The 22,934-nt window shown below is 35.6% G+C and overlaps 1 protein-coding gene across 1 annotated transcript in view; it reads left to right on the top strand.

Moving 5' to 3' along the window:
- The window catches only part of LOC132199218 (orexin receptor type 2-like), a 74,320-nt gene that overhangs the window by 30,415 nt on the left and 20,971 nt on the right, over nt 1-22,934 (top strand). Inside the window, exons 3-4 of the mRNA XM_059623782.1 lie at nt 11,136-11,283; nt 15,837-16,109. Of these exons, the coding sequence (XP_059479765.1) occupies nt 11,136-11,283; nt 15,837-16,109 (421 nt within the window). The remainder of the gene's footprint in view (nt 1-11,135; nt 11,284-15,836; nt 16,110-22,934) is intronic.

The following is a 22,934-nucleotide window of genomic DNA, read 5'->3' on the forward strand; positions in this document are numbered from 1 at the left end:
GACACCGGAAAATGAGAGGAAAAACCTGCAGTCACAACCAGACCGCCGTTGCGTGCCTGAAATTAAACATCGGCCGTGAAAAATGGCCTGTCGAGTTATTAAACCCGAAAGATTTGCACGCATATGGCACGTTTTCTTCTCGAGGAGCAAAAGGTGCTGCCGGAAAATTTATGGACTGTAAGTCTTTTCCAAAATTGTTCTAACCACCACAGAGTCTGGGAAAATTAACTAATATACAATTTTAAAAAAGAATGAAATATTTTTGTTTGCAGTTGAGGTTTTTATTCCCAACTCTTTTTATAATTAAATTTTTGTTTTATATTTAAAATCATTGAAATAATTTCCAACCACGAATTCTCACAGTCAATTTTTTTTTTTTAAATTATGACCAGTGATTAGAATATGAGTGAATATAATAGAAAATCGGTAACAAAATCGACTATAATTAACTTTACTTACAATAGACAATTAATAAGTTCACAGTTTGCTTTCTAAGAACTTTGACAGTTTTGACACAACACTCGTCTTTCATGTAACGAACAATAATGTGGCTTCCTTTATGAATGATAAAAGGACCATTTCATTGTCCCTTAAGTTTCTGGAAAGTAGCGATCGTTGGAAGCAATTTCAGGAGACAAAGGAAAGAACTTTGACCCTAGAGAAGCCGGTGGCTCGATTCCAAGAAGTACCTTATTCAAAAAACGCCTCGAACCAACTCGATGGATACATTCTTTGTTCTCGATCGAGCCGTGTCCGCCTTTTTCCTCTTCGCAAAAATCTAACCTTATTGCGAGAGAAAAATTGAATTTCGCCAATTTATTATCTTGACTCTGTTGCGAAATGCACAAGCTTCCTTTCCACAGGCTGTGTTCATCTCGTTTTTCAGCCGAAAAATTTTGCTACATCTTTTTATTATTTCATTATACCAGGCGCTTTCTTTGAGGCAATAAGAAAATGAATGATGTGAATTTTAAGAATTAAGAATTTCTAATTTTTTTTTGTATTTTTTAAATTATTTGAAGGGTCTTGAAATCTAAGAAACCATCAATTTAAATTTTAAAATTTTAAATAGATCAATTTTCAGTTAAAATATGAGATTTTCAAGGTCCTGATTTACCTTTACGCAAAAATTTCAAACTCTTAAAAAAAACTGAAAAAAGACTTACAGAAGTTGCATTTTTTATGTATTTTTTTCACCAGCAATATTTGCTCGGAAACTTTGAGTCAATTCGTGTCAAAAATAACTTTATAATAATAAAGTTTGAAACATTAAGCTGTATGCAAAAGTTTTCCGGTCCCTTTGAAGACTTTATGAGACGCAGGCAATAAGATATTATGAAGCATTTCGTGGCGTCGTAACCAATAAGTTGCAATAACTTAACCCTGGAAAACTTAATTGATATCTCACAGACTCAAGAGTTGAGTTAGATGTTGGAACTCAAGAGACACAACTTCAGCAATATGAGATGCTTTTACTTGCAAATATAAAGCGACAGATTTCAATTTAGATCAGCAAGTCTCAGGAGCTCAATTTATGTTCAATTACTCGTCTGCGATTGCTTCCCAAAATTGCGCAACTAACCACAAGCAGACGAGGAAACCGCAAACAAAATTTCACTCGATTGCAAATTTTGTGAATTACACTGCTCGAAACTGAATCCACACACCCAGTATTGAGTTACTTGCGTGCGACGGCGCCCAATTAATTCTCCATTCTCTCATCTCAGAGAAACGTGTTTGTTACATTTGCCTTTGTTTTTCGTCAGATTTTGGAAAGAGGAAATTCCTTTCGAGAGAAACCGAGCGTGTCGAGTGCAGTCTGAATGCATCTCTTTCGTTCGAATCGGCCACCCACAGAATTTAGTCCTTGCATGTGTGTTTTTGTCACAAAAGGACGATTCAGGCGAAAGGAAAGCGCCGGCGAATCTTTTGTGCCGACGAATGAGTTTCTCTTGTGGCGAACCGCGAAGTCTGTTCGGCTTTAGGCACCCAGCATCAAATGACAAATTAGGTTAATCGCTCGAGTTAGCTATCAAGTTTCGTCTTTGTGTTTTCTTCAAAGAAAGGGAGTTTAATGGAAAATTGCAAATGTTTGAAACTTTTTGAAACAATTGTTTGAATATTTTATCAAATAAGATACCATATATGAAGGATGCTACTTGCAATCAGTCACACTCCCATGAGATTGAAGTTTTTCAATAATTAATAAAAAAAGGAATAAGGTATTGTTTTTGTTCATTTTGTAGTTAATGTTGTTTCTATTAGTATTGTCAACAAAAAAAGTGTCGAGTGAACCATTTCTCTCTTGAAATAACTAATAATGACTACATTACTCCGGTACTTTAAATATTTAAATATCAACTTTGATTTTATTTTTAAAATTAAATTCAAGGATAACGCCCAATTCCAACAGAACTAGCGTAAAAAATATAAATAATTATATTATTATTAACTTAATAAACAAAAAATAGTAACTAACAACATGATTTAAAATAAAAATAATAATTAAATATAATATTTAAGGCAGATAATAGTTGTAATATAAATTAAATTAAGAGAATGTTAAAAATTAGAATTTAAATTTAACCTTTCTTTGGTCTTTGTATGTTGCCATCTTCAGGCTTGAAAAAGTTATTTCATCAGGGAAATAAAGCTGCCAGTCTAACAGGAATATTGAATCCCGCGTGCATTCACCGAGCAATAAATTTCAATGAACGCAGATTTCGTGTACGCAGAAAAAGTTTTGTTGTAAATTATTTTGTAGAACGAGTGGTAAAAATTTTGACATTGCTAATCTCTAGCGCGTCCTGCAGTCTCGTAGTCGACTATATTACGTGGCTCGGGGCTAGAGCGACTCTTATTCATCCTGCTGTGGTTGAATTTCCAATATGAATAATTCATGCACGCCCGCGCTTCCTGTGCAGCGCGGGGGAAGCAAAAACTTTAATAACCTCACGCAGGCACTTTTTAACGAAATTATTTAGCTGCGGGCGGCCGTAAAAACATCTTCATGGCAAATCCCTGCAGCCGCATGCGGACGGCGAAAATTAAATACAAAAAAATATTCTCATCACTTTCTAAAGATGAATTCTGCGGAGTGAATGACCAGCCGACCAGAAAGTAAAGTTTATAGAAGATCCCGCTAAGGCGATTTTCTCCACGACATGACGGCGAATTCCGCCTTTCATCTTTTTATCAAGGCAGCTGGGTGAATTTTTTACTCGAGAGAAATCGCCCGAAAGGTCAGTCAGCTGACGGCTTTTTGCGGCTGCTGAAAAAATCCATTTGCACTGATGCCGGCGATTGAATAAACTCTCGACTTTTCGCGAGAAAAAATGTGCTGTCAGGAGAGAAGATGGATCCGCATTGGTAGCGAAATGTGCGATCGTATAAGTGCACATTTCGCTTGTGCACATTAAAGGGTTGTGTGTGCGTGGGAGTCGTTACACTAGGGCTTTGCGGGGTGTGAATTTGATGTAATATTCCATTTGCCTGGCAAACTCGAACGAAACCATTAAATCTGGCGTTTTCCTTCGCGTTCGTGTTCTGACGGAATGACGAGGATCGCAAATCTGCAAAGTTTTCCATTACGCGGGAATGGTGCAAATCTACTCCTCCATATGATGCTTTAAAAGGAAGCATTTCGCTGAAAACAATAAAAATATTTTTCCTTTTTGCAGAGAGAAATAAAATATAGAAAATTTCTAGGCTTCCATTAAAAATATTTTATTGTAACTGGATTTTGGGATGTGCTTATTTTTTTATTATTTTTCCAATTTTAATTTATTTAAGTAATTATTTGCAAACAAAAGAAACTTTTTAGGTTAAGTTTTGAACCAAATTAAGCACTATGTAAAGTTTCTAAATTAGTTTTTTTTTATTGGGACGAGAACTTCATTTTTTTCAAACATTGAAAAGTAGATTATTATATAATAAAATTTTTGACCTTTTTTGACAATAGGTCTGTTCATCTTGCGAATTTTTTCCAGCAATTTCATTTGCTTTTGGCGTTTTACGCTGGCTTGCCATTAGCCACAATGCATCAAGCGGAATTAACGCGTCACGCCGTGCAGCCGGCATAAATCCCTCGTCAGGACATTCAAATCAGCTATTTTCCTCACGATCTCGATAACAAAAGCACTTGCAAAGCGCAGCAATCGTAAAATCCTGCGTTCGTAAAACCCAATGCGACGCCTCACGAGAGTCTTTTTTACAACGCAACTCGAGAAAAAAACGACCTTTTAAAATCGAGTACTCTCTTTTTCAAGATGGACGACGAGCTCATAAACGCGGTGGCGGCGTCAAAACTAATTTGCATAGCAAAGGCAAAAGAAATGCCGCGAGCATGTTTCATCTGGCAATCCAATTTGCACTTTTTACACTGATGAAGTGAGCCGACGAAAATGTCTCCCGGCGCCATATTCGACAGTAAAGACTCAGCAGCTTGCAAATTTGCATCAATTTCTCAAAGGAATTTTGGCGAATGATTGATGCGATGGCAAGTTTTGGTCTGATCAATGCGGTGTGTAGCTTAAATAGAATGGGGTCATCAATTCCGAAGCACCAGGTGTTGCTTTTGTGTGCGGCGCAGACACAAGATCTAGAGAGACGGGAATTGATTACGCACTCCATAATTTTGCTGCATGACTGAGCAAAGCCCTGTCCGTGTGCCTCTGCATGAGGGAGTTTCTTAACTGAAAATATTATCATAATAATGCCAAAAATTACCACGAAGAAGCAAATGCAAAAATAGGATCGCTGAAAAAATAACACATTTATGGTTTTGCATTATAATTAAATTTACTATTTTAACAGCTTGAAATCTTCATAATTTGATTTTATGAAATTTATTCTATTCTTATTTATTCAATTTTACATGTTTAATTTCTAGAATTCAAATGATTTGGATTGAAAAATAGCTTTTACTCAAAGATTCGATGTGATTGTGGTTTGGAGAATCGTTCATATTGAATTTGAAGAAATTACTCTTATTTATTTGCTTTAATAAAATGTTAATTCTCTACCTAAATACATCATCCATTTGATCTAACAATAACTAGAAAAACAAAACAAAGTAAATTGAAAAAAAAACCATAACGATCTTGAAATTAAGAAATTTTACATTTTGCCGTCTCGTCTAACCCTTCTAGCACTGCAAATATTTTCATATTTTTTTTCCAATTCTAAATTCTTTTTACAAACCTTGCCAATAACGGTGAGAAACTGGATATCATTAAATTGAATAAATAACTTTTCTATTTACTTTTTATATGTTATTATTGCATGAAAGTTTGTGCTATTCTTTATAGTTGAAAATTAAGTTAATTGGTGAACCTCGAGGCAATCTATGGGGTAAATTATCCAATAATTTAAAATTCATTTTTGTAGTTTTCCTTTTTCATTTGGAATTCTAAATTGTAAATGAAAAAGAAAAATCTACAAAAATGTTATAAGGAAGAAAATTACACGTTAATTTTCTTACTAGGGCTATTTGGAAATAATTAAAAATTCTAAATTTTCACATTTTACTGTTGGTTAAAAATACCCTAAATTTGCATAATAGTTGAATTGAATTATTTAATTTATTTTTTAAACTACTGGGTTTACCGCGGCGGCCGTGTCTCTTTTGATGTCGGGCGTTTTAGCAGACATCTGCTAGTTGTAAACCCTTTCTTCTCTTTTTTCCAATTTAAAATTTTTGTATTGACCGAGAAGAATAAATAATAATAATAATACAAAATGAATTTTTAAAAACTGTGCTTAAACATGAAAAAAGGTGGTTGGATTATTCCCAAGCTAACGCTGCTTTTAGTAAAAAATAAAATCCAGCCAGCGCAATAGCCTTTTTCCAGTCTGCGAGTTCAAAGTCTTTATTAGATCTCTATCTGCTCGGAAGTGATGAGACTGGAAAAGCGTGAAAAAAAATCCATCCACGCACCTGATAAGTAACAGCTCGTTGTATTGCTTCAATGTACGAAAGGGCGACTTTTCCGCACTGCCGAGTGTCGTGCCAAGGACGTGAAGCACATAAATTATTACGACCGTTCGGAGCGATTGCTGCAGCTTTTCACACAGCAGCCGCCTCGTTTTCGCCCACTCATGGGAAAAATGGACGTTGTCGGTCAGAATGTATGGCAAGTATTGCGAACCCGTGCCAAAAAGCTTTCAAGGATCGTTTAACCGCGCTTGTTTGTCCCGGTGAACAAAAGGCTGCAAAGTGTTTAGAGGCGCGCCCGAATGGTGCGCGTCGCTTCATTTGTCTCAATTAAGCGAAAACGAAGGAAGCATGAGTGAAGTTCGTCGGCACCGCCAGTAAATCATCTTTTTGAAATGATGCGTATTTGTCAAGCGACCCCCTTTGTTTTGGGAATCAAGTTTGCGAGCAGAGGATGAATTGTTGCTTAGTAACAAAAGGGAGAAGCCCCAGATGAGGAGGAAAGTGACGGATAGGGGAATTTGTTTTGATTCAACTTGATTACAAGCAGAGGCTAATGATAATGGCCTGGTGAATTGATACGTTGCTGCTAAAATTGCACCCGGGGCCTGATCTAAAATAGACTAGACAGACTAGACTTGAAAAAGGAAAAGGTAGTTTTTTTTCTTTATTCCACCAAAAATCTTATTAATTGTCTAAAAAAAATCTTCATTATTCAAACCGTTGATAAATATTTAGCCAGAAACTTGATAATTCAACACTTTTCAAATATCGTAGTACTTTTGTTGGATAGAAAAATAATAAAAAATTTTTGCATAAAATGAAAGAATTGTAAAGTTTGCTTTAATAGTAAAAGTTTGAATTTTATATCAGCTGGAAATGAAACAGGAAACTTTGACACTATCAAAAAAGCACAGTAACCGTGGCATTTCCTTGGCAAATTAGATCTGAGAAATGTTTACGGCCGAGGGGAGAAAAAAGTTCCATAGTTGTTTGCGACAGGAAAATACCGTTGCGGAGAAGCCTTTCAGTCTCGGTCCACCTTTGCGAGATGTCTTGATTATTATTTTTATTGTGTCGCTCCGGCGTTCCGTCCGGTGGGCGGAAAGTCATTTTTCCCGGCAAGAAAGGGACATTGTTATTAGACAGGTAGAGGAGAAACACACAGATGTAATTACGTCTCGCTCGGGAACGACGACTCGGCAATAATTTGATTGCCAGTGGAAAAAATACCGCAGTGAGGCAAAAATTGATTTTGCCTCCGCAGATGTTTTCATTGCAAAATAGATTTGCAAGGAAAGGCAGAATTAAAGAAGGAGAAATCTAATTTTGCGCAAGGAAAAAGCATGCAAAATTTTACATTTTTTTCTGAAGATGCAGGTGACTTTTTTATAAAAAATATCGGAATTCATTTCTTATTCACCAAAAATATTTAATTTTATCCATTTGAGTGACCACTTGGTTTTGGCAGTTGCAACATTGATAAAATCTCGCAAAAAATTGATTTTTTTTTTTTAAATTCTCCATTTCTTTGAAAATTTAAGGTCTTTTTATTGATATATAAGTCAATATTTTAATTAAAAGGAATAAATTACCTCATATGCATGTGACTTCATAGCTTATAGCCAATTCAATAGTGTTTTTTACTATTTGTATTTATCTTCACGAAGCCACTCTTAAACAGACTTAAATTAGTTAATTTTTAAATTAAAGATTTTATTAGATTTTATTTAGAGAGTAAGACAACTTAAAAATCGACTGAAATTCTTCAAAAGCAATTTAAAAATTAAAAGTTTGATTTAAAAAATGTTAATAATAGAGTATTAATCATTTATAATAAATAAATATTAAAAACTAGTTAAAATTAACCATAAAATATTTACTATAAATTAATAATTAAACAATTGTAAACAACATCATGCTTAAATATTTGAACCCTTTTTGCAGCACAAAAAACCATAGTGTTTATATTTATATTTTCCAAGCCAGCTTAATTTCAAGCGAGCTTAAAAGTGGTATTATTTTTATAAAAAGACCTCATAACAAACAGTTCCAGCATTTGATTCGATGGATGACGTCAGTATTCAATTATTCTGCCTGTAGATTAATCTTCTGTCAACTTTAACAAAAATGAGAAGTGTCGCGCTGAATAAACTAACTCGCGACTCATCTGAATGCTTGATTGATCGCGAGAATTCGCAGTCGCGCATGGGAATAACATTTACGCAATAATAACTCTCGTCAGCAGCGAATTTGCCAGATGCGTGTAAATGTAATCCAAAACGTATTCCGTTCGCTTGAAGCACTACAGTGGCAATTATTCAAACTCACGGTTAGGTCGGGTTCATCGTGCACGTTAATTCGCAGCGGGAATTGAGTTGAGTTGGAAGTTACGCTGGTGCGATCCAATTTCACCGGAGAAGGTGCAATTTTATTTGCAAAAGCTTGAAATAAATGGCTGGCTTTCCCACACAATGACGCCGGTGAAGCTTCAAACCAAAGGGCCGTTGTTTGGACCACAAGTTTGAATTCACATTTACTCGGTGGCGCGGATAACCGAATTATACACGCAATGGAAAACACGAAACCGAGTCTCCTTTCGTCAAAGCAGGAGATGGCTGAAAATAAACCAGAATATCTAAATTTTACTCGCTGTCATTGTTCAAAAAAAAAAAAAAATATTCAGGAGGAACCACCGAGGTGGAAAGTTAATTTTGTTTAATTGTTTGACAGTTCTTTGAAGTTTTTTTTTGCCAATTAAAGTCTCAAATGATGTGGGTGTCTGCTTTCAAACGTTTCTTCAATCATTACCAAGCATCCCACTAATTTTTTTTTTATGAGAAATAAATCTTTGGTTTGTGCATTTTTTTTTCGTTAATATCAAATCAAAATTACAAAGAAAGACTTTAATTAATTTTGTTTATGCATCCGTAACAGGCTTTTGTAAATTAATTAAATTTTACTGCCATTAATTATAATTATAAATATATCTTATGACTTATGAAAGGGCCTAAATTGTTGATAATTTAACAAAACAGAGGAAATTTTATTGAACGCATTAAACGTGCCAGAGAAACTTGAAATTTTTAATTTAATTGATATTAAATATGCTATTTTTAATATTCCATCCATTTTTCTCGACAATCTGCTGTCTATGATTAGACAAGAAATTAATAACTAATTATAACTTTTTCAAGAAAGTTTTGCTTTTCTTCTGCAATTAAAATTCCCGTGATTATGAATTGTATAAGTACCAATAAGCCCTCAATAAAATTCACCTATTTTTTTTTATCGATGTTTACGTATGGGGAAAGTAATTATTTACGGCTTTGGCTATTCTATTTTACATAAAATATTGAATATTCATATTTGCTAGGAAGCTTATCTGAAGGCTAATTGCAACCCTCATTAGTTTTTGCTTCACCCTGTAGAGCTAAAATCCCTCTCAGCAACTCACGAAGGCATCAACAAGAGTATTATTTTGGACTGAATCGCTACCAGGTCGTTTTATCAACAAACCTCTTTTTGGATCCGACGTGAAAGACGCAAAAAGCAAATTGGCAATTCCGAGAGCAGAACCGGGATCGAGCACCTCCATTTCAAATGAGCAGTTCAGCATCAATTTTTTGCTCTTATTCGAGGGCAAAAAAAATATGATAAGGCACGTCGGCTGCGGCGAAACAGTAAATTTTGGCCACATACGCTCTTGTCCCGAGGCAAAAAACGGCTTGTTTTTTTTTCACAGGATGACATCGTAGCGAAATGGCTGGAAATTGGATTAATCTGGCCTCGAATAGATTCTGCTCGTGGCGGCGAAAAGTTGAGTCGGAGCCGCGCTGAATAATTTGCAGGGTTTAAGCCCCTTATCGCGAAAGCCACTCTGCGGCGTGGCCGACGACATGTCAGTCGCATTCCGCCACCTGTGAACCGGGATTAAAGCACCGAGATAAAATTAAAAAAAAAAAAGAAAAATAACACCCGCCGCTACCCACTCAAGGACTAATTTCGGCCTCGTTGAGCGCAAGATTGCTTGGAGAGGGAAATTTTTACTTTTTTACCGCAATCTTGTGCGACAAAACGTGAGAGGAATTTTGATGAAAAATATGGTTCAAAAGAGTTTTTAGTTTTGGGCACTGGTTCCAGAAAAATCGCGTTAATTAAAAGGTAAACACTGAGACGCCCTACAAGTTTGAAGTGAAATTTTTCATCAAAAAGCGTATTTATAATTTATTTGAAACTCTATCAACATTGGATTGAAACCAAAGCAGTATCATTTTTGTTTTAATACTGTTTATAAGAAAGAACGTAAAAACTTTTAAATGAGGCAATGATGAAGCAAAAAATCCAATTGATAATATTATTTGTTGTTATAAATTTAGATTTTTTACTCGCTGAACTTTAGAAATTTTTAAAATCGACTTAATTGGTCCAAAATAGGCTGGTACTTGAATTTGTTATTTTAAAGATTTTAATTTTTTTTTATATGTTAAAATATAATAAATAAAAAATAAATAATATTTTTTTTTCAATTCAATTGCTGACTTTTATTTTTTACTTGCTCGTGAAATAGGTTCGCAGACCGTGACTGAAACTGGTATTGAGCCATTTGTTTTTGAATAAAAACAATTTTTGCAACGAGGAAAAGCCCGATTTCTTCATTTCCAATAACAAAATTGATCCTATAAATAAATTCATTTAATAATATTCTCAATTAATTGAAATTTTTATACGAGTTCTAATGGCAAAATGTTTTATACTGAAAATAAACAAAAACTTAAATTAACACTTATTGATCAAAACTTTGTGCACAATAAAAACCATCATGCTTCATGTCAGATGGAAAGTTTTTTTGGAAAGAAATAAATATTTTCATTTAATTTCCTTTTAACCTTTATCAGGTATGCGGAGGATTTTGAAATACAATTGAATTATAACTTAGCTATTTTTTTCCTCCACGAATTCTCTGTGCTTAATACATGTGCATGTCTGCCCAATACATTTCCCAAAGCCTCATAAAGGCATCCACAGACATGCTTGCAAAACAGTCCAATGCCAAATTCCAAGCATTCCCTCCAGGGAAACTAGATAAATTCGTGAATTCCACCTCCCTGGAATCTTGGTTTTGCTGAGCGTGTTAAATTAATAGCTGTGTGTGCATTATTAACGAAACAATAATTGCTCGTGTGTGGTCTGTTTGCAGACGGTGTCTGTGGCCGTGTCGGTGCTGACGCTGACCTTCATTTCCGTGGACCGCTGGTACGCCATCTGCTTCCCGCTCAAGTTCAAGAGCACCACCGGAAGGGCCAAAACTGCCATCCTGCTGATCTGGCTCGTCGCCCTCACCGTTGGTAAGTCGCGACACGTTTTCCCTTTCACATATTGCATTATGTTCACCCCTATCAATTCCCAACTCGCATCACCTTTACTGCACCGTCATGCCGATTTTATTTTGCTTGAAACGAGCCGCTCTGTTTATTAATTTTGCTTTTTTCGCAACTTTCGAGGGAGAAATCTTGTTAGGTGGTTTTTCGCAGAATTGCCGCAGGCGCAAAACCCAAGCATACTTTTTAATAACTTTTCATGTCTTCCATAGTTATAATAAAATAAAGGAAAAATGCTTCCTCTATAAATTGGAAATATATTAAACAAATTTTTTTAAACTTGGTCTTACTTGCTCTCGCATCTGAAATTTTCTTTTAAAATTTTCCATTCAGAGCTCAAATGCAACTTTAACTGTTTCCTTAATTTATAGTTCTTTTGTTCGTTGGCATAATTTTTTTTTTTCAAAATTAATATTAACCGTGGTACTTTGAACTAGAAAAATCATGTTTTATTTAATTTTGAGTAAATACATTTTTAAACACAGATTTTTGTTCCATTTTTTCAATAACGTGGTTTTAGCGCGGCGGCCGAGTCTCTTTTGATGTCGGGCGTTAAAAATTTTTTTTTTTTTTTTTTTTTTTTGCTTATGGCACCCGTGAGCTTATTAGGCTATTGGGTCGGTCTCTTGCCGAAGTCGAGCACCCTTAGCACATTTGTGCTTCCCAACCAACCTGACCCTTGTTCGGGGGCTTTCTAGCAGATTTGGTGGTGCTCGCATGGGCCCCCCACCCCCCTTGAGACCTTGCCCTGGCCTTGCCACGAAGGACTTGGAATGAAACGCAGGCATTCGCCACACAAGCTGAGTTCTTCCAGCTTGTGGCTCGGAGGAAACGTGGCAAACCTCCGAGTGCGAGTCGGTACAGCTTGCGCCATACCTCCCAAATTCCCGACGTGTCAGCCGAAATGTTATCAATGATTCGCATACCAGAGGCTATTTGTTTCCACAAACAGCCCCAGGCTGAGCATTGATCCCATGACGGCCAAGGAACCCACTGATTAGAATGCAAGCATTCTAACCACTGGGCCACCGGGCTTGGTTAAAAATTTTAAATTTTTATGGGCGAGAAGATTTAAATAATAATTATAGTAATAATGGAGATTTCAAAAACTATTTTAGATGAAAGATTAACGTTTTTTTTTCTTGAAATGTTTAAAGTTCTTCTGAAATTCTTACGAGCTCTTATCATTTTAACTGGTTAAAAAGACTACATTATTCAGTTTATTCACAAAATTGCAAATTATAATTGATATAAACTATCAATATGAAAGAAATTATGAAAATTAAAACATTTTTTATTTAAATATATAATATTTAAAATGTTATTTACACTATTTTTTCTAATAATTATTAATTATATTGGGTGCATGATTATCTCATAAATCACCACTATAAATACAGAAATTACATAAATAAATTAGCACATGGATATCCCACTTTATTTTTAACGGTTGAATTGAATTCAATTTGAACATTTCACCCATCCAATTAATTCACCCCAAAGAAAGATAAACAAGCGTCAGCTCTTTTGTTCCAGTGCTTTTTCGTCGCGGACATTCCAATTTGCCAAAGTGGCACGTCGCGCAACTTAATTATAGTCTGCGCAAGCCAGAAGGCGTCGTTCGCACCCAACAAATCGCTGCGATAAGTCCGGCCGGCAATAATTGTCCCTCATTCGGTTTGCAAATATAAGAGCACCGCAAGCGCACGTACAAAACAATGGCGAAAATGCGAGATGAGAGCCGCAGCGCCATCCCTCATTCGTGCAAAATGTTTCTCCGCCAGTTGTTGCGGTCTGGGCTTTGTGATATAATAATAGATGTGCGCAAACTTTTGCAAACGTGCAGCTCACATTCATCTTGTTTTAGGATATCATTCCTCATTTGTCTGGCACGTGTGGATGAGGCTTTTATGATATGGTTTGTTGGGTGGAAAAATTATATTTTATATGCAAAAAATGAACAATATTTTTGTAAAACAAAATTTAAAATTGTAGCCAAATTCATCTTCATAATTATGCAATAATTAAATTAATAGACTGTTAAATAAAATAATGATTGATATAAACTGATATAAACCAAAAGATAATTAATAATTAAAATTGAAATCAACTATATTTTTTACTTTTCCACATTAGTATTTAATTATGACCAAATATGATTAAATTATAATGAGTAATTTGCGTAATGAATCAAATTAAAACCAATTGTTTATAATAATCACTTTTTATATTCATGTAGTTTCTATAAACACCAATATAATAATTTTTTTAATTATTTTTATAAGTAACGGTGCTGATGGAATAATTGATCTACAATGAAATAAACACCTATTGATAAAATTAATTTCTGTTTTAATACAAAATTTGTGACTGAAAATACATCCTAGGCTATACAATCAGCCCTTACATCTGACCTTTTAATAAAAATCAATGGCGCACGAATAAAATTGGATTAAGTTTTGCTCCTTTCAAGATTTTATCTCCCGAAAAATCCCTAACGCGATGAACTGGAAGCTGCAGCACCTTTTGTTTGCTCAGCAAATGGAAAGCCGCAGAGAACGAGATTAGCCAGGCAACATTCCGAGTAAACAAAACATTAGTTATGCCATCTTCTGCTCCGTGTCTTCTTTGAAACAAGCCAATAAAGTTTCCATTCGGCGCGGTCTGTTTAAAATTGAGTTTCGTCAGCGAGCACGGATGGATCGAAGAGTTGCTTACGTTCGCGTACATAAGAAAAATGGAAGCCTATAAGCAATATTATTTACTGCTGGGCCAAACAAATTATTCACGACGTATACACGAATTCGCCGGCGGAACATCACGTCCCACTACTGCCCAACGGCAATCTTAATAAACAACCCGAGGGAGTTGTATCTTGTTCTCGTAAATATATTTCAATCCGCTCACTTTTTTTCAAGAGCAAAGAGTTGGCTTTTATCGACCATAAAAAGCGCACTTACGTGTTTTGTTGTGGGACATAAAATGCTTTTTTTTACAACTTAATTATTCAGCGAAAACCATCATAAAGTCGACCATGTCAAAACAATTATTCAACTAATTTTTTCATTGTTTTCGTCAATGAAGATAAATTTCAGTGTACGCAATAAAAGTAAAAAGTTTAGGAAACTTTTTTAATACTTCCACTTTCTCTCTGTTCCTTGTTCCGCGTTGATGCCCACGAGCAATATTTCTTCACGTTGAAATTCCCGAGGCGCAAGATAATATTTCCCCTGAGGACGGCTTTTTCCGACCTTGCCTTGCTCATGAGAAATTAATGTTTGCTCGTTACACATTTTATACGGACCACTTGTCTCGGCGAGCGCACCGTCCCAAACAATTAGCGTAATTGACAAGAAGTGTCTGTTCTGGAATGCTAACTATGGAAAATAATGATTACTTCGAAAACTTGCTAATGAGATTTCGTCAGCAAGACAATTATAATCAAGACACGTGTCTTTAGAATATAATCAAATAACCTTAAAGTTTCGTGGGAAAGTTATGAACCGGCTTGGAATAGTAATTGCAAGATAAATTTAGTAGTTGAAATCCTGCATTGACAAGAAACAAATATGTTAGTTATGCATTTTTTTTGCAAATTTTGCAAAGACGAAGAGAATCAACTTAAATTTTATATTATTATTATTGTTGTTTATTTGTCCACATTGTTACAAAAATACATTGTTTACATTCAATTTTTGAAAAACAATTATTTAAGAAAAAGAGATTGTTGGACAAAAAGGCATCACCACTAGCAAAAATTAAAACACCAAGTTGTTATTTTTCATCTTCATATTCAGGTCGCAGATCAAGATAAACAAGTAAATTTTGAATGATTTAAAAAAAAAATTAACAAGAAAATATTGAAATTATTGGCTGAAATTGTTTTTAACCGTTTTTAATGTAAAAATAAAACTGTAATAACGGCAATAAAAAAAAGAAAACGGGGTTTGTCACCCTCAAAAAAATTAAAGAAAATCAATACTTTTTTGCTTGAAGAAATTCACTCTTGAGGAGATGATCATGGAAATGAAGAAATCGGGCTTTTCCTCGTTTTAAAATTTTGTTTTTATTAAAAAAATCTACTCTACCAGTTTCGGTCACGGTCTGTGACCCTCTTTCGTGACCAAGAAAAATACAAAACAATCCGTTTTTTTTTAAACAAATTTTTCAACGAGGACAAGCCCGATCTCATCATTGCCAAAATCAATACTTTCCAAAAATTTAATATGGAAAAGATAAAAAATATTGGATATAAAGTTAAATTCAAAAACTGGAAATTGGAAACGTTTTTCATGACAATTCAACAATTTATCATAAGACGAATTTTTTATTATTTGCTGAAAAGAGCTATTTTGTTCAATATTTTTTGCACTATATTCAAAAAGTTGTAGTCAATCCAGAAGTTTCTTTTGTTACAAAACTCCTTTTATCCCTTTTCCGATTGTGCACAAAGAAGTCGCCCAACTTTGATTAGAGATGCTCTGTAGTCTGTAAATTGAATAATCTTTTTCTGCTTGCAGACATTCCCGAATTGCTGGCCCTGCAAACGCAGCCGCCCAAGCTGCGTGTCTCGTCGCACTTGTTCACTCAGTGCGCGCCCAACTGGAGCACCGAGACGGAAATCGTGTATTTGTGCGTCAAAGTGGTGCTGCTGTACTCGCTGCCGTTGGTGCTCATGACCGTCGCCTACTGGCAAATCGTCCGCGTCCTCTGGCGCTCGGACGCCATCCCCGGACATTCCGAACTCGCCTCGTCGTCGGCCACGCTCGCCTCCGAACGCACCAGCAGCATGAGTGAGTAAACTTTTATTTTTTTTTCAATTCTTTGTAATTAAAATTTAAAATTTAATCCGCTTGGAAAGTAGGTCATAATCTCTTTGTTCGAATATATGGGCGAAAATTTTCTTTGACCGATCCAATATCAAAGTGGCGAATCTGCGGATTTTATTTGAAAATGGAAACGCCCGCAAGCATATCCAATGTCCTTCATCCTCTTCCCATCTGTGAGGATCAAAGCTGAAATCATCTCATTACTCGCAATCATCTTTCGTCGCCGCTTCCGCGAATCGGAAATTTAGTCCCACCCAGATTTATAGCCGCTTAATTAATTTTCGCCTTAATTGCTTCAGAGGGGATTAACGCGAAGTGCAATCTGAGACTTGAAACGGATCCTACCCTTATTCGTCGGTTGCCGGGAAACTGGCAAGACGCGTTTTGTTATTTCAGGCTCCAGTTGATTTTTTTATTGTTGCTTGGATTAATTAGTTCTTTGAAGGTGACGCGGCGAAGCTCTTTTATTTCGCTTGTTTTACTCACACCCTCTAATTAGGCATTGTCCTGAGAGAGGATTCCTTTCTCTCCCAGCTTTTCTTTTAGACAAACAATAGGTATAAAAAGCACAATGAATGCAAACAAATTGCTTCTAATTCTTTCGAGAACAGTCGAACTGCAAATTCTCAGAAATTGAGGGACAACAAGCAAAATACTGAAAATACATACATTGAAAGGACAAATGAATGAATTCTATTCTGTTTAATTTTGCCTTTGTTTTATTTCCACTCACGTTTAGTGACTGATTTATTAATATAAACCATAAAAATTAAAAACTAAAGTAAAATGACTGCAGTGAATTTAAAATATTTATTAAATAAATAATAAAATTAATAAATACATAAAAAGATTTCACAAGTTTTCCAATACAAAAATCTAAATGAAAACTTCGTGGTGTCATTAAGCATTTATCTCCTTTTATTTTAATTGATCTTACTTAAGGTATCAGGTGAAACTTTATAATTTAAAAGAATTATTTTTAGAACAGAAACTAAGAAAAAAATTGATCGAATATTTCATTTAAAAGATATAAAATTTCAAGTGGATTTCTCTTATTATGAATCAGTAAAAAAAAAACGCCCTCCTCAATGAAAAAAAAAATCCACCTAGAATATCAATTTGCACACTCAAAACTCAAATAGCTGACTGCATGTTCCATTCAGCACTGGATTTATGACCGGGATGCTTACCGCGAGGCTGGGACGTGAATTAATGGTCCCTGCAGGGGTCTTAATAACTCACTCGACGCGCGCACGCATGCCGTTTGCGCGAGGGCATAAACTTGGGCCGTGAATTACAGCGTGCGGACTTGCGAAGAGAAGTCGCGAGATATTTGCTCTGAGAATAAGCGCTTTTCAACTTTCCTCTTTCCATCGACAGTCTATCAATTTGCAACTATGCGAAAATCAAGTTGAATCCTTTTAACCCCTTGGCTTTCTCATTGTCAGTAAACACCAGGCCATTAAGTCGGTTTTAATTTAAAAACTTCTAGACTAAAACTGTAGCCAATGCTGAAAGAAAAATTGAAATGTTAAACTAATTACGATAAAAATAGTTATAAATGTGATTCAATATAAATCATTTTAGTGCTGAATTAATCTTTTTGTATTTATTATTTAATTTAAATTAAAATTTTAATTGATGAAAGCATTGGCTCAAACAAACATTAGTAGCGAAATTTCCGGAAATATATTGACCAGATTTGGAAATTTAGTTCCATAACCAATTAATTTGTTATTTATTAAAGCAATAAAAATTCTCTTTTACATTGTTGGTCATAAAATAAAGAGTCCGCATCAACACGAAACAACTTTGAAGACTTTATTTCCTCGTCACGCGAACGTCCTCTTTAGAAAGTCTGATTGTTTGCATCAATGGCAATTTTCCGCACGCTTTGTTTGCATCGTTTATACTTTTATGCGACCCTCGACTATAAAAAGCAGCAGTTTCCGATGCCATTAAATTCAAATCAATTTTATCTGATGTGTTAGCGAAAGAAACAAAATGTCATAAGGTCAACTTCGATAAAAAGATAAAAAAATCCCCACCTCTGCTACGTAAAGGGAAACTATTTATCTGGCACACATTCCACTGCTCCTCAACAGGTTTTCCTACCGTTTTATCCTTGATATAAAAAAATTGATCGGAAAAATTTTACCGTTCAAATTTCCATTTTCGTCAGATCCTTTGATGCCTTTCGAATGCCATTTCCCGTAAGCACAGATTATTTTGTGTGATGTGCTCACGTGCAAACATGTTCCGCTCATCATCAGCCAGCCGTAAATACACGTCATTTGTCAAGGGGCAACGCGCCACCCGCGCAGCACTTGTGCCGAGCGGGAAGTCTGCAACACAAATGGAATTCAATTCGTTTCTCCGCTTTCACCCCGCTCAACTTTGAAGCTCTGGTGTGATTGTCACATTTGACAGTCGACGCGCGAAATTGAGATTTCCACGCTCAACTAATTGATTCCCAGAGGAAATTGCCGTTATTTGTTTCCAGAGCTTTAGATGGAGCGGGCTTTGTTCCAAAAACACGTTTCCTGCTTCGCGAGAAGATATTACAAAATCTAGTTTTTAATTTTACCGCACAAAAGTTCAGCAAGCATTAATTTTGAGAGTTGGAATAATATCCGGACGTTCGAAGGAGTGGAAATGCTGGAGTTATTGATCACATTGATTTCCATTCAAGCGCTCACCAGACCTAATAGGCTTTTCCACGAATTCACACTCCACGTCCCTTTCACAAGTGTGTCTGCACATGCTCTACCGAATCTGTTGTTCGATAACCCTCGGTTGCAGATAGCGAGAAAAATTAATTGCTTTGCACTTATTCTACAGATATAAGATGAAGTTGGAAAAAATTGTAGCCAAAAATTGTAAATCAACAACTACAAACAAAATTTGAGTTCAAAAATTTTAATTGAAAAGCTTTTCAGAAATAAATTTATGATGTATGTAAAATTACAATTTTTTAGCAAATTTAAAATCTTTTAATTTATTTTGATAATAATTTCAATAATCCTAATTATTTACTTAGACGCATCATTAGTTGAATTAATTTGCAAGCAGCTTTAATGCAGAAGTTTGCCAACCTGTTCATTACTTCAGCACACCTGTTGTGAATACAAAAATCTCTCTCAATGTCGTGCAAGTCAAGTGAGAGACAAATTGAGCGACGATTTTCTCTCTGTGTGGGTGTCACAGTCAAAGGAGCTGTGTTGGAGGCCCAAGTGAGGGTGGATTGAGATGCAGAGAGCGGCTCTTTCTCTCATTTGCAGAAACAGCCCCTCCATTTGCTTAATCGCATTGTCACTCGACGTGGAGAAAAGTCGCCGCCGCTTTTGTGTTCGCGGCGACTGCTTGTCCGCATTTGGATGCAAATTGCGCTTAAGAATTCGGTGTTTGTATTTCCCTCTCAGTCAAAGCGAGCCAAGGACACAAAGAGAAGATGCGCGGTAATGTGTTTACTTGGCGAAACTCGGCATAATTTCTCTCCTTTTGACGCCGATGTTATATATTAACGAGATTTAGGCGGCACATGCTTGAAGGCGATATGAGACTGGGGAATTAATATTAATAATAAAAAGAGCTCAATTGCAAGGGAGACAACAAGTGCCCGTGTTTTACAAGTTTTGAAAATTCCCAAAATAAAATAAAAATCTATGAATTGGCTGATTTTAATATATTTCTTTGACAATATTAATAAATTAAATTGCTAAAATTTCATTTCCAATATCAAAAGTTGTTAAATATTTAAGATACGACAGAATTGTTATCGAAAAATGCTATGAACTCGTGAGAATAAAAAGAAAAGTCAATGAATTGATCTGGGCGCAGTTTTATAAAAATAAATTCTTTCTGGATAAAAATTATTAAAAGTTTTCCTTCTCGATTTTCAATGAATGCTGATTGATTAGATTTTTTTGTAACTTTTCAATAGTTGCTATAGACGAATTTGTTGAGATTTTTGAAAATGAAATTGTCTCTCAATAATATCTTTTTTTTCATATCATTCTGACAAATTTTTATTGCGGCTGGTTAGTTTACAAGGAGCAAATTTTTTGGATATTTTTTTAAATATATTTAATCATCATTTTACATTAATTATTCATAAATTTTCTCTTAAAATTTAACCCCTCTTAATTAATTAACACTAATTTTGCGAGCAAAATTTAAATTTAAAAAAATAATTTTCATCAATACAAGTTTGGCAATTACTGGACAACGCTTTGTCATTTCAAACTTGGCATGTGCACAGAGGACTTTCCGAAACCCGGAAATCCATTCAAGTTGGGATTTGTGCTAAAATCACTAATAGGCCTTACCGACGGTCTCGCTCACTCTCTGTTTACTTCGAAGGCTCGAGCCCATTAAGGGCTCCGGGAAATCCTCTATTTTAAGTGCATTCCCGTTGTAGCAAAATCACAAGCGCGTTGCCATGTTTTTTTTCTATTCGTGGCCAGCATTCTCGGGGGAAATACATTTGGACACGGTGAATGAGCTTCTTGTCAAATACGGCCGGTGACACCGGCAATACGTATGACACCCTTCATTTCTGCGACGAATTTCGCGTCTCTTCCAAAAAAATATATCTAGAGAGAGATTCCAAGGGCGCTGCGTTCCGAGATCACACACACTCACCTCCCTGGGAGAAAGGGCACGTCGTTGTTGTGTTAGGCGTTTCATTTTCGCATAGAGTTTCAAAAGCGTCTCACGTTGGCGTGCTTGTTAACAAAACATCAAAGATGGTCAGGAATTCTATTCCCGAAGTTGGCTCTTCATGTAATAATACATGGATGGGGTGTATTGAAAGGAGCGCGTCAAAATCGTCCGACCAAAAGTAATGGGATAGCAATTTCATATTGTGTGAAGTTATTATTTTGGAAAATAATAGATGATGTGGCATTTAAAATTGAGAAAAAATGCTAAATAAAAATATATACTTTTAAAAAATGCATTAATAATTTAAAAAAAAGAACTGTTGCTTTATTCAACAGTTGTAATAAGTTTTCAGACAGCTGGATTTTAAAATTAGACCAAATAAATCTTTTTTTTTTACTAAGAAAAAATTTCAAAAGAAATTTTGTAATTATTTTTGTGAATAGGAGAATTCTGAGGCCTAGATGATTTTTTATATAGCGATACAGGCCAAGTGATTTAACCGGACGTTTATCGCGCCCAAATGGACAGAAAATCGTCCTCCCAGAGGCAATTACGGACGGCTAATGGAAGCTCAAGAGACCGTAGGCAAAGCAATTCAACCGGATTTCCCTCGCCTCCCGGTTGTAGGTTAATAATTCATGCAATCACAATTCACTCTCGGCCCGGGTCTTTGCTCTCTGTGTTTGCCTAGAGAATGAAATTAATGCGCCGGGAGCTTGTAATATGCCTGACCGAAATCAATTTTGCAACCAAATATTACTTCTTGCGTTTCAAGTTTATTGCTTCTGAATTTCGGCTCCGATTAATTTGCACGCAGACCGACAAGTCAACTTCTGTCTGATGAATGCGTTCTCGACTGAAGTGAGCGTCAATCAAAGTAACCTGGTCGTCCGTGCGTGTTATTGAAGGGCTGCTCGAGAAGGTCTATTCACGGGCCGCAGGTGAAAAGCACTGAATTTCCTTGCCAATAAGCAGGGTAATTTTCTCTATTGGCGAATTGCTGCTCATTACCAATATTATTGGTGAACTCTTTAATTCACAATTTTTCACCGCTCACGGTCAGATTGAAATTACTTCAAACGATGCGAAAAAATGGAGGCTAAAATATTGAGTGCAACCTCATACAAAGGGACACAGGAATCGTTTTTATAAAATAACAGGAAATAAACAAATGGAGTAAAAAGTTTTTTTTCCCCCTCAAAGTTTCTGATCTTTGATTTTTCCTGACATTTTATTAAATTCCTCACTTGGAACTAATTTTGGAAAAGCACAGGAACTTAAAATATACTTAACTGTGATCAAATATACAAATAAAATAATTCATAGATCTATTCATAGATAAAGACGTCTTTTTTTTCAGATTGAGACGTCTTTATTCTCAGATAAAGACATCTTTATTCTCAGATTGAGACATCTTTTATCTCAGATTGAGATGTCTTTATTCTCTGATAAAGTAATCTTTATTCTCAGATAAAGACATCTTTATTCTCAGATAAAGACATCTTTTTTCTCAGATAAAGACATCTTAAAGACACTCTCATTTACATAATTATACCAAGAAATAATACCCAATTATACCAAATTACGTAGTTCTAAACATGAGATTATTTTAAGATACTGTCAGACTTATGTGTTAAAGCTCCACTGTCGTTTTGAATTGCTAAAAATTCTCAGGTCTTTCTTTTTTTTTTTTCTTTTTTACCACCGCTGCTAAATGCAAAAAGCAATCTGGCAAAAAGCGTCGCGGCTGCTTGTGAAGCCACGAGTGTGTTTAGACTCTGCGTGCGGAGCTTAAGAAAGGAATTTGCATGTGGCCGCGGCCGGTGTGGCGCGAGAGGAAACAGCAGCGGAAGAAAAGCAGAGACGGATTCCGTACTTTTGTCACTGTGTGCGTGCGCTTGTCGCAGTTGGAGCTTTTTGAAAAAAAAACTCGCTCTTCGCAAGACAACACGGAGACGAGAATGAAGTGAGGACGAGTCTAACGACTTAATTGTGCTGAGGCGTGCAAGATATAAAAAATGCGCCGTCAACTTGAGATTTTGTCACAAGTTCTTTTGTTAAAATGCTTGCGACGAGAGAAAACTAAAGACGATATACTCTTAAAATGCAACCCCTTTTTTTCAT

Source organism: Neocloeon triangulifer, unplaced genomic scaffold, assembly GCF_031216515.1.
Source record: "Neocloeon triangulifer isolate White Clay Creek 2 clone unplaced genomic scaffold, ASM3121651v1 ptg000013l, whole genome shotgun sequence".
Taxonomy (NCBI): domain Eukaryota; kingdom Metazoa; phylum Arthropoda; class Insecta; order Ephemeroptera; family Baetidae; genus Neocloeon; species Neocloeon triangulifer.